General features: G+C 40.8%; 1 protein-coding gene across 1 annotated transcript in view; it reads left to right on the top strand.

The window, feature by feature from the left end:
- Positions 1–14,980, top strand: part of RASGRF1 (Ras protein specific guanine nucleotide releasing factor 1) — a 73,134-nt gene extending 58,154 nt beyond the window's left edge. The window contains exons 21-29 of the mRNA XM_018561361.1: positions 1,253–1,365; positions 2,657–2,717; positions 4,576–4,679; positions 6,839–6,923; positions 9,032–9,229; positions 10,629–10,708; positions 10,868–10,985; positions 12,534–12,602; positions 13,929–14,980. Of these exons, the coding sequence (XP_018416863.1) occupies positions 1,253–1,365; positions 2,657–2,717; positions 4,576–4,679; positions 6,839–6,923; positions 9,032–9,229; positions 10,629–10,708; positions 10,868–10,985; positions 12,534–12,602; positions 13,929–14,021 (921 nt within the window). The 3' untranslated portion in view covers positions 14,022–14,980. The remainder of the gene's footprint in view (positions 1–1,252; positions 1,366–2,656; positions 2,718–4,575; positions 4,680–6,838; positions 6,924–9,031; positions 9,230–10,628; positions 10,709–10,867; positions 10,986–12,533; positions 12,603–13,928) is intronic.
- Positions 14,981–15,352: the final 372 nt, after the last annotated feature.

The following is a 15,352-nucleotide window of genomic DNA, read 5'->3' as shown; positions in this document are numbered from 1 at the left end:
CATGCTCTCTCGTCACAAGTGGCGAGAGAGCATGGAGCCGGCTTCCCGGCCAATCAGGAAGTCGGGCAGTGTGCAATGACACGCTGCCCGGCTTCCTGATTGGTGGGGAAGCCAGCTTCATGCTCCCGGCTTCCTGATACTGGATGTATCGGGCTAGGCATCGGAGCATTTGGACGAGTACTCGGCACCGATACCGATTGTAAGGTGTTATGGCCACCTTTATAATTCTGAGTGATTTATGTCTAATCATTTTCACAGTTAGACCTTGATAGTTGTGTCTTTAGCAATGCAATAACGCTGGATGAAAGTCAGCGTTCTTATTTTGCAACAATCCACTTATACAATGTATCCTGTCTAGTCAGTAGAGATGGTGATTCTCGTAACAGTTGCAGCAAATATCTAGTGTGGATTATTCTCCATATGCATTAGGCAATACGATTTTCACCACTTTTGTGTTTTATTCTCGCAACATGTATATAATCTTTTCAGTTTTTCTGGCTGTAAATCTGCTTTGTGTCTCCTTCTCCTTTAATAATTTAGTGTTGCATTGGTATACGCCTTCTGGTATAGCAACTTATTGTCACTCCACTCGTGACCTGTGTAAATTTTCTTAGAGAATGCACAATCCCTGGCTCCATTTAACACATATTTATTCCACCTTTTAGATGATTTTCTTACTTTGCTGTGTCCAGCATTCTCAACACTTTTACACGTCAAATAAGTTAATAAAAGAGCTCTTACCCGCTGGCCGGCATTTGATTTGTTTTACTCACGGAGTAACAAGTGGGGTGTTGTATGAATGTGTGTCCGAATGAAGACAAGGTTGTCGTTTTTAACTTAGAGGAACGGGTGGCGAGGTGAATGAATTATAAGGTTTTTGTAATTTAGCAATAAAGCATATATTTTTCATATAATATATTTTGGTCATTAAAGGAGAACTATTGCTCGCGGTATCCTGAGCTTAGGGTGACAGGAGGACGCTAGTTTGTGTCCTCCCGTTACCCTAAGGAGAACTAAAGGGAAAAACACTGACCCCATAGTTCTCCTTTAATGTGACTTCTGTCTGGTCTTTTCTCTATTAAGACCAATATCATGAGCTAGGGTGCTTATCAGCCGGCCGTGTTTCTTGTAACACTCTTTAAAAATAAAAAGGTATTACAGAACACTTTGGTGCATCACTGCAGCTGGAGTAATAGAATTGTATATACAGTTAAAGATGTAGTAAGTGTTCTATGGTCTCTTTGTGTCCCAGGATTTTGAGGGAAATCTACAACTTAAGAATAAAGTGATATGTTTCCTGGAGGAGGTCATCCACAATCCGGAGCTCCTGGCACAAGAGAGGAAAGCTGCAGCCAACATTATCCGGTGAGACATTCACATTTATTGTGAATATATACGTAGACGTAGATGCTTGTCATCCTATGTAAACATGTATAATAGATATAATGGTACTTAATGTTGCAGTCCTAATACTGTCTGTATTATATTATTCAGAGTGCTGGTTACTTCCTAATATGCACCTATGTAGACCATGAGAAAAATAAGGGAGCTGCCATTGCTGGCCTTCTGAAAGAAGATAGTTGTCTGGCTGTGTTTTGCTTCCATACTTCTGAGTCACAAACATGTAACGGGTCAATGACTTTGAAAGTATTAAAGCCAAAGCATCATCATTTCAGAGAGATATGGCGCATTTACAGCAGGAGATTTAAGCAAAGGCATCATAGATATTTCTTCAGAGGTTTACTCCTAGAAGACTCCCGTTCGGCCGTTCAGGAACGGCCATGGACGGGAGGTGGTTAAGGAGTGTTTAAGTGTTTGCGACAGATGGAGGGTGCTTCTCATTCAGTCATGCTCATGGCCATCACTGTAAATGCTGCCTGAGGGCATACATCTATACCAATGTATATATAATGAGGTTATACAGATATTTTGTAGCTGTTGTACAGAGGTATGTGTGTTTCTTCAGACATGGCAAAGAAGGGTTCTTTATATCAGTGCAGGAGACCACTCCACCTGTTCTCACTTGTTGGGGAGTAGAAAGTCAAGCAAGTCAGAAAGGACTTTGCTTCCTCATAACCAGCCCATGACAGCCAGTCTTTCTGACTTATCTTGATAGATCCTGGCAAGCTGTACCTTACAATGCACTTGCTACACATTTTCTATAGTAATCCGGCAACAACACAGCCTCCAGTTCTTGTAGAGCACCTTGGAAGCCATAAAACGGGGCATTCTACTGCAACTGGAATGTTATCTAGGAAGTCGGCACTTGGCAGCACCGCTTCTACCTTTCTGTTGGTCCAGTAAAGCGATAGGCAGCATCCCAGAGCATTAGAGAGGCTTGCTGGATGGAGGTGGGGGGCTGAGTTCTGACATCCTAGATTAAGCAGTTTTTTGCATAACAGAGTGCTGTGAGTTTACGGTCCCTGGGCTGGCCTAGAAGAAATGTGCATGTGCTCTTAATCGATGAGAGAAATTGTGGCTTGATTATACTTCTGTGTATCCTGTACATATTATCATCATACTTCTTATTTGGAAATACTTTGTATTCATTTTACAAGACAGAGTATACAGTACAGTAATGTTGCATACAATTATGTCTGTGCTGTATACATTTATGTAAATAAATATACTTATTAGTGACACTTTCTATCTTCAGCACATTGACACAGGAGGATCCTGGAGACAGCCAGGTAACTCTGGAAGAGATTGAGCATACGGTAAGTCATTTTGGTTCTTCCACTCTCTGAGTTGGATATTTACAAGCCATGGCGTGCCTTTCAAACAGAGACATGTATAAGGTCTAAGAAAAAAATGTGAATGCCCTGGCATGTCCAGTGTTGAGCAGTGCTTACATCCTTCGTCACTCCAGTGTTCAATAAAGAGTAAAAAATGCCTGGTCACAGAGAATATAGGCCTTGCAGGACAAAACTTTAGGGTGGAGATGGCAATTACTGCTAATGCAGGGCTTTTTAAAACATAGAGGAAAGCAGCAGGTAATAGATATTGCCCTATTGCTAGGGCAGCCCATGGCACTAAGAATGTTCACCTTTCTGCATTATAAATTTTGTAGCTATTTTAAAATGTATTGAATGGGTTTTTTATTTTAGTATAGAGACAAAAAAAAATATTATGCCTCTTTAAAAAGAAAAAGAGTGACCTCATCTTCAATCCATTAAGCTTTGGGCATCAGTTCACAAAAAGAATGTTGCCGAAGTTGAAACAGTACACAACAGGCATGGAAATGAATAAGGGGCTTGGAGGAACTCAACTTTCAGGAAAGATTAGCTTTTCTGAATGTATTCACCCTTAAGAAGAGACAGTTAAGGGGGATAACATACATTAATGGTCCACATAATAAATGTAGTGAAAATGTGATCACTGCAAAAGACACCATTGTTTTCTTTGCAGTTGGAAAAAAAAAGTTTAACCTTGACCTACAGAAAGGAGTCTTTACTATAAGAGCTGAGGAAATGGATCTATGTAACTGAGTAGATTATTGTTTACTGTTCACCTTCAGTAATGTGTGCTAAAGAGTAGTGATGCACTGAAATAAAACTTTTAGACCAAAACCAAAATAAAAAAAATTTGTTAGGCCAAAACCGAAAGTGACTTTTTTTCCAACCTTTTTACATTTAGTTAAATTTTTTAAAAACTATTATTTTTATTTTTTTTACTTTACTGTTAGGGGCTTTGGGGAAATATCAGGGTTCTAAACAGACCCCTAATATTTTCCTTTTAAAATAGAAAAAGAGATTGAGGACACAGAGTCCCTGTTATGAAAGAACAGGAAGCCTCTATATTGAGTGTAGTCGAGATAGTATCAGTTACTATGTCCACAATCATGAATGCACAGGAAGTGATGTAGAGTACTTCCTGTTCATTCATAACTGGGAACACAATAAGCATACTATGTCCTCAGTTATTTACAAGTTCTGATGACTGAGTGCTGGTAACCCAGTCTCCATCCTGACTCCCCCGTCTGTCACAGGAGGCCGAGCAGGGTGCTGCTGGGAGCTCAGCCTCCTGTGACAACTGACTGCTGTCTCCTGCTGCTGTCCCCGCTCGGCCTCCTGACAGTTTCTCTCCTCCCCCGCTGGGCGCCGATCTGTGTCCCCTCTGATCCCAGCTGCCTCTGCCAACACAGGCTGGGGAGAGCAGCGGGGATCAGAGGGCACACAGACCGGAGCCCATCAGGGAGGAGAGAAACTAGGGATGCATTGAATTTTCAACATTTTGTTATATCGTCATTTTGCTCATAGTACCATTTTCGGCCTAAATGTTTTAGCGGCTGAAAATTTCGGTGCATCCCTACTAAGGAGTATATATAGTTTAGCAGACGTGTACTAAATATAATGAATGAGTAGAAGATGATTTGCTGGCTTCCAGGAAAGCCAAAATGAATTGAGTTAGTTTTTAAACTGCTATTATAAATCTATTGTGTTGGGATTGCTGTTAAGATTTATCATTTAGATTTAGTTTTTATCTACCACTGCTTATTTATTACATTTTCTAATAATAGATTTGGACACTTGTGGTATAGACTGTAATATCTGCTTATGTTTGTACCTTTTGCAGGTTTTGGGGACTCCTGTGGATCCGTTTGAATCTCTCTCTGCCCTGGAGACTGCAGAACAGCTTACATTACTGGACCATCTGATCTTCAAGAAGATTCCCTATGAGTAAGTCTCACCATGCCAAATGTGACCTGTGAATAAATGTGGGCCGTGCTAAATACATTTTAAAAAAAAACCCGCTTCACATGTGGAGTGGGAATCAGAAATAAATGTACACTGGATTGCATCTATGAGCAAGCCAGTCCACCAATTATTTGCACAATGGGAAGTTTTATTTTGAAGGTGCTTTTTCAGCCACAAGTGTTTTTGTATCTTTTTTGGTAATAATATAATTTGTAGCCAGTCAGTCATGTAGCTTTTTTTTTTTTTCTTTAGCTGTTACAAATATGGCTTCTTCCGACCCACATAACATTCTTCTATCACAGAACTCACTTAGCTACTTCTTTCACATGTTAGAGCCCTTTCACACAGGCTTTCCAAACAGGGGAGACTGTCAGTTTTTTGAGGGACCTGATCTTAAGCCCAATGTTAGTCTATGGGCAGCCGGATCTAAACAGACAGGTGTCCGTTTACATCCTGTTACACCAGCTCTGGCCAGGTCCGGAAAAACAGGTGGATCAGAGTTCCATTTTTGCTGGACCCTATCGTGCTGAATTGGGGGTAATCTAAAGTAAAGGGACACAAGTCCATTTAAATCTAAATCCCCATAAACCAACATACAGTAAGTCCGGTAATTTTTATTTTTTTCCTCCATCAGAAGAAAAAACTAGACGTGCATAGATGCCCTCCTGATTGGACCATGTGAAAGGGGCATTAACCTTTCTGTCTACTTTACAACTTTGAATTACAACCACACTAAAATGGGGTCTTAAATGTTTTTCTGATAACTGGTGATAAGCTTTTGTGGCATAGTTCATTTTTTTCTTTAAAGGAGAACTATGAGGTAAGTGTTTTTCCCCATAGTTCTCTTTAGGGTCACAGGAGGACATATACTAACGTCCTCCCTTGACCCAAAGCTCAGTATATCGTGGACTATTGCCCGTAATATACTGACAGCTCTGCAGCCGGAACAATACTCTTGAGATCCACCCAACTGCGTGGGAAGCAGAGCCAGCTGTGCCCACCCCCTCCCCCGTTTGTTCCTCCACTCAGCGCTGGAGGATGGGAGAAGGGAGGGGGGAATCCCTGCGGTGAGCGGTGACTCACAGTCACTGCTCACTGCAGAGAGACGATCGGGAAGTGAGCGGATCGACAGCATGTTTCTGCTCACTTCCCGATCAATAGAGCCGACCTGTGACATCTTCTTTGTCACCGGTCGGCTCTAACTATGAGGATGAGTGAAAAACACTCACCTCATAGATCTCCTTTAATGGTAAGCTACAATGATTAGACTGAATTTCAGTTTATGTATTTAAAGTATATGTATAGTCAAAGTTTTTTTTTGGTAGTTTTGGATAGAGTGTGGTTAAATTAGAACCCATTTGAAGTTTATAATTGGTCTGATTCCCTGCAATTACCATTTCTATTTGTCCTGTTACTGCAACAAAGAATGAGTGTAAATCCTGCAATGGGACACATGTTTTGATGAAAGCTGTTGAAGAAGGGAATTCCCTTCACTTTTGAAAGTTTTCTTCTCTCTTCCTGTTGCGTCTCCAAGACTGGAAGTAAAGGGAAATCTTCCTAATGGTACATAACAGCAAAAAGTATAGTAACAGGTGTTTTAAAGTGACACTTAACCAAGGACTTAAACCTTAAAAATGCATTGAAGTGACCTATTAACAAAAATGTATCTTATTTGTGTATCACTCAGCTTTAGATCCGCAAATCATCTCTGAATTGGTGCTGACACTGTCCTTCCTTCTGGAGGGTGACTACTTTTGTTCCTCATGGTCCCTGTGTGTTGTAAAGTAGTCACCGCTCCAAGCTTGCTCCCATCATAAACTATAACTTCAATACAAATTAGTAAACTAAATAATAGATTGTAGTCCATCATGGGAGTGAGCTTGGAGAGCTAGCTACTTTACACACACACAGGGATCATGGGGAAAAAAAGTAGCCACCCTACAGAAGGAAGGACAGTACAAATGTAGAGATGATTTGAGGATCTACAGTGATGCAAAAATACGATTTTTGTTAATAGTTAAGGTACTTGAATGCATTTTTAAGAAGTGTTTTGACTATACATGCACTTATTTTTTATTTTATTAATTTTGTATGCTAAGATGAACTGAATATCTGAGACACCATCTGCTTTTTCCCTACAGGGAGTTTTTTGGTCAGGGGTGGATGAAAACCGACAAAAATGAGAGAACGCCATATATCATGAGCACAAGCAAACACTTCAACCATGTGAGTCATGTTTGGTGCAGCAAAATCAACATGTTTTGCAGAACTCAGTCCTTGATGGTACTGACAGGTCTGCTTTAGGACTCTTTAGAAATTAATTTGCACCTGCTATAATGTTTTAGATCTTAGTGATTTTGGTAGGATGTATGTTCCCATTCTTTTCTCCCTTTTTTTTGACGGGTGTGTAATTAGGGTATCACATACCTGGTTAGAGGGCCAACATGATGAGAAGGCTTCCTTTCACCTCTAGACTCAACACCACTGGAAAGGTGGACAGGGGATAAGAGGACACAAAGCTGCTCTGGGGGATGTCTTGGCTGTTCTTTAGGTGACGAGGACAGATGTAGGATGTCACTATAGAGCAAAACTACAGAGTAATCACTGCATGTGACAGGATGCAGATTGGGTGTGCAGCTTCTTGAGAAAAAAAAAAGGAGCAGTGTACCAGCTTGGGACGTAGTAGAAGAAAAAGCGGAAATTAGCAATCGAGGAGACAGACAGTAGGCAGGTTAGCAGTCAGAGTCATGGCTAGAAGGCAGGCCGGGAGTTAAGTAAAGTAGAGGCAAATGCTTTTGTTTTGTGTGGGTGTCCTCTCTTTTAGCTTTTCTAGTCTTTCTTCTTTCAATACATTTCTTTCACATCTTTTTTTATGTACAGTATTTCCTTTTTTTGTTTTTTGGGAAAGTCTCTGCTAGAGGCATTACATTTTCACTTCACTAAGCCTCCCATAGGGGTGGCGTCTGGCAAAACCGTTTGAGATGAAGGTCTGAGGAAAAATTAGTATGGGCAACGCTGGTTGCTTATTTCTTGTAGTCTGTCTGTAGACTATGTGATCCCTCAACTGCATTATCCTTTTGTATGCTGCTGATTACTCATGCCTTCTACGGGTACACCCGGATACCTTATACTGTCTGGTCTACTACCATTTCTTTTCTGTTGTATGGTTTTCCTGATGATTTTCCTGACTGCCATTGGTACCTTATGTATGTCTTACAGAATATAAAGAATAAAAAAAAAAAATTAGGTTGGGTCAGCAACAGGTGGGCAGAGAAGAGCAGGTCCAAATGCAACCTGGGTCAACAACACGAGAAAGCAGATCCAAATGCAAGCCGGATCAGCAGTGGATAGGCAGAGTAGAGCAGTTCCAAACGAAAAGCCAGGTCAGCAGCGGGTAGGAAGAGTAGAACAGGTCCAAAGGAAAGCCAGGTCTGCAACAGGTGTGCAGAGTAGAGCAGGTCCAAAGGCAAGCCAGGTCTGCAACAGGTAAGCAGAGTAGAGCAGGTCCAAAGGCAAGCAATGACTGCAAGAGGTGGGCAGAGTAGAACAGATCGAAAGGCAAGCCAATACCGTAGTGGGTAGGCAGAGTAGAGTAGGTCCAAAGCCAAGCAAGTTCTGCAACAGGTGGGCAGAAGAGAACAAATCCAAAGGCAAGCCGGGTCAGTAGTAGCGGGGGGGAGGGGGGAGGAAACAAGATTAGGTTACTCAGGTCAGAAGGTAATAGCTGGAGACCATTCAGCAAATTCCTAATTCAGCTCTGATTCTTAAAAATGCCTTCTGCTGCCAACTCTGGAATTGGGTGAGCGGGTAAACATGCATGCACACGCAAGCGGTTGTTATATTGCATGTAAAAGCATGCACAAGCGCGTATCATCTTGTGATGCCACCCTGACATTGGTTGTACCTAAAAAGTAACAAGCCCGGCTGTCATTCGTCCTTATATTCCAGCAGAGTGCTCATAATGTAATTTGTACAGAAACTAGTGATATTTTTATTATGGATATTCCCTGCTGAGCATCAAAAAGACTTTTTATGGAAATTTTGCTTGATTTTGTTCCTGAATTACCTAAAAATATAAAGTGATGGTTTTATATACCCAATATATAATAAGACCTTAAAGGTTTTTCCATAGGTATGAGAGAGCCCCTGCTGAGATTCCACTCCAGGGTCTGTGGTATTTAGTGGTGATTCTATATCCCACCTATTAGCACAATGTATAGAGAAGGTATCCTTTTAAACAATATTTGACTTGGTGCCTACAAACATATGCACAATGCAACAACTTTATAAAAGCAGGTGCTGTTTATTGATATTTTGGTATTTCTATTTGTCAGATGAGTAACCTGATTGCCACCGAGATCCTGCGGAATGAAGATCCGGCGGTGCGTGCGTGTACAATTGAGAAGTGGATGGCAGTGGCTGATATCTGTCGCTGTCTACACAATTATAATGCTGTTCTGGAGATTACATCATCTCTTAATCGCAGTGCAATATTTCGCCTCAAGAGGACCTGGATTAAAGTGTCCAAACAGGTACTAAGAGGTTTAACACGTGAGAACAAAATGATACCCTCCATTAATGTCTTTACTTTCTCTTTTTAATGCCAGGTTTAGTTTCAGATAATCTCACTGATCACATTCTGACAGATAAAGACACACGAGCAGACATGCCAATCTCTATGGCACTGTACTTTGCTTTGTGTTCATAAACCTCTCCCATATCTGATGTTACAATATATATGTGGACGTAGGAGAAGCACAACTTAATTTTCAGATATAGAAATTACAGCAAAATATTTGACTTAATGTTTCATGGTTAAGAAGGACAACTTATAGAACATTTGTCTTTTGCCATCTATATACCCCTGCCACGCACCCCACTCAAAAGGATCCTGGAGTATGTATTGCTTGGACGCACTGTAAGCACAGCCTGCATTCTGGATGAAAAATATATATGTGTATGGCCAGCTTCACCCAATGCCATCGCCAAACTTTAACTTGATCTGAATGTCAGGTTGTGGGGTCCTGATCATGTGACTGCTGTAATTGACTGTCACATGATCAGGAGCCTGTTCCGCCAGCTTCTGATTGAAGCCGGCGTTGACAGCTTGGTCAGTGCTGGGAGCAGGCAGTGAGCGCGCTCTCAACACTCAACAGCGGAGCCCCATGGGCGCATTTATGCGACAGCCCAGCAGAAAGAGGTTTAGGGAGGAATTTCTTTACTAGTTATTTAATTTACTACTTTCATTGATGTATGCAATCTGATGTAACTCTTTTCTATTTTTTTGCAATATTTACTCTTCCTATTTTATAATATCCAATATCGTGGATAGTGTTTTTTTTTATTTATCTCTGTCCTTGCACATGAGTAAAGACAAGGCCTGATTATTGTCTGCTAATAAGCCATGCTTGCTGTGAAGGACTAAACAACCCAAAACTTGCAGCATCTTGAGATAACAAACACCTGCAAAATACAGTTTTGCATAGATTTCTTCCCTTCACAGTTATCATTATCATATCATTGGTCCATTTTTTTTCATCAATTGGTATATTTAAATTTTAACTCTAGCTATTTGTTTTTTGCCTTGAGTGGGGGTTTACTATGTGGTTTTAATTTCAATCTGTGTCTCTAGGACAGGGAATAATGAAAAATATCTCCAATGGGGACAGACAGCAGTAGTAAGTGGAAGAGTAGAAAATGCCTCTGCCTCTTTTTTGTTGCTGACCAAGCCCCAATTGGGATAATCATCCCTCACTTCTTGCCCTGTTAATAGGTGTCACTAGGACAGGAGGAGAGGGCAAATCTCCCCAGTGGTAAAACACAGCAGCATAACTCTTAACTCTTCCACTTTGCTTCACTTTTTTGTTGCCAGTTTACACTTTCTAATATTTTTCCTGTTTAGTTTTGTAATAACTCTCTACTTCTTCTTAGACAAAGGCCTTAATCGACCGGCTTCAGAAGTTGGTGTCTTCAGAAGGAAGATTTAAAAACCTGAGAGAGGCCTTGAAGAAGTAAGTGTTGAGCATCAAGGGCAATACAACATTTTTCAAATGTAGGTCTTTATATATGGCTGACCTTTTTCTTTTAATGTCTTCTTTGGGTATAGACTCCTTCATGTTCCTACTACCCATGTGGAGATGTGACGTTTTTGTTTTTTCTTATCTCTCCAGCTGTGACCCTCCCTGTGTCCCCTATTTGGGCATGTACCTGACTGACCTGGCATTTATAGAAGAAGGTACCCCCAACTACACAGAGGATGGACTGGTCAACTTTTCGAAGATGAGAATGGTGAGATATACAAACACATAAAAAAGAGACAACAGTATTGTTTTTATAGTAATACAAACTTGATGCAAAATACTTAGCTGAATTGCTGCTGGCACCACATAGTGTAACGCACTGTGATATTTAATCTTTAAGCCCTCATTCACACTAGGAAAGGCCGGCAAGTACAGCTCCGTGGAAAGACAGGTGCTGCGTGTTATTAGTACGCAGCCCCCAGTCCTTCTCTATGGGAGTACGCGACTATACGCCGCTCACCCCAAGTGCAGTTTCGTACGGTTGTGTGTTTCCTGGCTCGGACACAGACAGGATCCATCCTGTCAGCGTATGAGTACGGGCACCTGCACGTGGGGGGCAGGGAACAGGGGGGCATCTTATTTTATGTGTGGGGGTCAGGGAACAGGGGGGGCTTCTTATTTTATGTGTGGGGGGGCAGGGAACAGGGGGGAGAGGGTAATATTTTATGTGGGGGTGCATGGAACAGGGCAGAGAGTGTTAATATTTATTTTTGTAACTTTATTTTGCATAAAACATCTAACAGTGTAATGTATAAGATTATTTAAGAGGGTGTGTTTAGGGGCAAAGTTAAGGCCGGGTCAGGGTAGGGGTTAGGTGGGCAACTGGTGATGACTAACTCCTAAGGCCTGGCTAGTAGCTCAGGACTTGAAATTTTGACCCCTGATAAAGAGTATTAGGTTAAATCATGATCTATAGTATACTACATACATAACATGTAGTTATACTATGGATCATGATTTAACTAATCATGTTAGCAGGGGAATAGGGGATAATTGAAAAACTCTATTGCTGTAGTGTACTCTATATGTAGTACATGTACAGTACTAGCAGATTATAATTGTAAATGTATTGTCTGCACTGTATTAGCAGTATATACTCTATATGTACTACATATAGAGTACACACTGCTAATACAGTGCAGACAATACATTTATAATTATACTCTGCTAGCATGAATGGATTAAATGATCTGTATGCAGCCCTGTACTAGGGATCATTTAATCCATTCATGTTAGCAGAGGATAATTGTAAATCTATTGTTGCAGTGCACTCTATATGTACATGTACTATATACTACATATAGAATGCATTGCAACAATAGATTTACAATTCTCCCCTGCTAACATGAATAGGTTAAATCATGATCCATAGTACATAACATGTAGTTGTACTATGGATCATTTCAGGTCACCTGTCCCTTTAAGAAAAAGTATCGGTAATTGGTATCGGCAAGTACATGAGGGGAAGTACGTGTACTTGTACTTGGGCCTGTAAAAGTGGCAATCGTGACATCCCTTCACGTTAGCATAAGAAATGAGCAATAAGATACACAGCAGGTCCCAGAACAGACCAACTAGCTAATGCGTTTTGGAGGAGATTCCCCCTTCAGAGCTAGCTGAATATGTAGACGTTGACCATAAAATATGGGGGTGAAGCAAATACAGCATATTCTATTAGGTTCCCCAGAAATCCACAAGCTGCAAAATTGAGGCACTGACCATAACCTAACGCTATTGTTTGGTTTACCCTTTTTAGATTTCACATATAATTCGAGAGATTAGGCAGTTTCAACAGACTGCCTACAAGATAGAGCACCAGCCTAAGGTAAGACATCACTTGGTTTGCTTTCAGCACTAATAAGTAACACTTATATGAAATTCAGCATGATTAAATGCTTTTCATAGTAGGCACATTTGTGCTGAAAAATTAATAATGAGATATAAATAAATATATTAATAATGCAGAAAAGATTTAAGATGAAAACACCATCACAGTTGGGACAGACACCCTTTGCTGTTACACAGTTATAGTTTGTATAACCAGGATCATTGCTATTATTCAAATAATTTTTTCTTTCACATGTATTCATTGAGGTTTTTGTACATGAAAACAAACAAGGTGGCCCATAGGGTTATAGCATTAGACAACGGTACAAAAAAACCCCTAGTATAATAGATTTATAATAGATATAATAGAATCTAGTAAACAATGGGGGACTTTGTATCCTAAATATGTTTCAGCTGAAGGGGAGGCTAGATTTTAAACGTATAACAGTGAATTTAGTCTCAAAACCAGGGGTGGTTGTAAAGTACATAGAAGCCAACAAAATGGGAAAGGGGGTGGTGGAATCAAACGACAATTAGCTTACATAGTGGGGTCACCATGCTCAGCCCGTCATATGAATTTTTTTTTAAACTTATCAGCATATTCTGCAGTGCCAAACAAGAAGTGATGGCATACAGGTGTATGTATGATCCAATATCTAATTCAAAACAAATGTGTAAAAAGATCTAAGAGGGCAATATAATAGATGGAACAATTTTAAGTAATGGTGAACCAATACGATAGGCCATATTTTTATAACCAGTTGCCATAAACACTGTTTGTATCACTGCATAGTATAGTTCACCAATTAAGAAATGGCTGAGTGTTATTTGAGGTACATGGAGTCCTATGATCGTTTACCCCCTGCTACTCTGGGATGTAAACAAACAATGAAGGCTGTGGGTATGGTTACATGGGAGATTAATTTGGATAGAGGGAAAAAGAGCTTGGTTAGAACAATGGAGGGGTGGGGGCCAGAAGAACAATGGCACTGTTTGAAAGAGCACCTATACTTCAGCAGCAAAGATCTCAGCGCCTGCCTTCCTGAAACGCCAACCTGCATTGGTTATTATGAAGGAAGTCTCATAACCCATTTTGGGTTTTTGCTTTACTTGATGGAGAAATGCAGTAGGAGAGAGGAGAGCATCTACCATAAAAAAAATACCCAAAAAGAAGACTGTAGATGATACAGGTTAAGAGCATCCACCTATACTGAAATTTCAGTTTTGGATAACTAATCAAATAGTTGGAGGTTCAGTAGACTGGATTTGGTTATGTTCTCATTGTCTTATGTCAACACATATAAATGGTTATTGTCTCTTACAGGTCACACAGTATCTCTTGGACTCCTCAGGAGTGCTGGATGAAGAGGGTCTTTATGAAGCTTCTCTCCGCTTGGAACCCAAACTTCCTACCTGAATTTTTGTTGCACTCGCCCTGCCTGTATCATATTGTACAGACCCCCCAAGCCTCTGGCCGGACCCCATTATGCAGGGGTCCCCATATAGGGGCAGAGATGTCTGTGTCTCCATTCATCCCAAACACCCAACTGCTCCTAAGGGAGGCCCTACACTGTCCCTACACCCAGTTTTCCCCAAAGACACCCCTAGAAAGAGTGACCAGGGTGGAGACTGAGATACCTCTCAATATGAGCACTGTCTTACTTCATCATAGGCTTTGCTGGCACGAACTGAACCATCGCTGCTACTTCCTTTTGACTTCACATCTAAAGAGATTAAAGCAGTGTTTGTGCGCAGCAGCTTACCAACAAAGCAGCATTCACCCCCTCTACCACCATGCTTGAATGAAGGGGTTTATGGTTCTGTGTTTCTTTCACAGAGAGGTATTAAAAGAAAACTAGAGAACAGAAGGGGCTGATGCACAACACTCCCAAATTTTGTCATAAAGAGCAGATGAGAGGGCACATGCAAAACATAAGTGTGATGGGAAGCACTTCAGAAAATAACCTATCCCAAAAAATGGTCAGTCTCTCTTGCCTTAGACTGGCATTGCACATGTCTAGCAGATTGCTATAAGTTTGCAAGTTCTGGACTCTACTCCAGCTTTGTCTTGTTGGCTTTGTCCAGCGGCCTGATCTAACAGGCTGTTACAATAGCTGCTATAACAGGCAACATTTCCAGTGCTTTATTGGAGAGGTGTCATAGACTGACAGAAGTAGGATTACGGGTATGGTGGCACGCAAGGAAATGCAGCAATGGGCACATGTATGATGTTGGTATTGTAGCTGGTGTGAGGAAAAATTAAATGGACTGGTCACAAGAATGTGTTATATGGGAGTCCAATGGTGGGTTTTGAGAAAAATTTGCAGCTACATTTTGGTTTCTTTATTTTTTGTACTATAAAGTGTTTCCTGATTACCTCTCGCTAATAAATCTTTTATCTCAGGGTTACCACCAACACAGCCTGTTGACATGTCTGTCAAGCAAACAATGACAAAGAAACATGTTAAGGAACACAAAACAGACAGCACTGTTGGGGGACTATTGCTTTTGAAATACCTGACACCTATTTCTTACTGATACAGAGTTTTGGGGACACGTGCAGTGGCACTGGGTGCTTAGAGCTGTACAGAGAACCTAAAACATCCACTCAGTGGCAGAAAGTTGTAGTAACTAAGTTACATGAATTAACTTGGTTTCTTTTTCGGAACACAGAGCATTGTTTTTGGATGCTACCTTTTTGGCAACTACAAACATCCCAGGTGGAAACCTGCGAAGGCTCCACTGTTC

Source organism: Nanorana parkeri, unplaced genomic scaffold, assembly GCF_000935625.1.
Source record: "Nanorana parkeri isolate BGI_ZX_2015 unplaced genomic scaffold, ASM93562v1 scaffold519, whole genome shotgun sequence".
NCBI classification, from domain to species: Eukaryota; Metazoa; Chordata; class Amphibia; order Anura; family Dicroglossidae; genus Nanorana; species Nanorana parkeri.
Note: the sequence above shows the minus strand (reverse complement) of the source record. Positions and strands in the feature narration are given on the sequence as shown.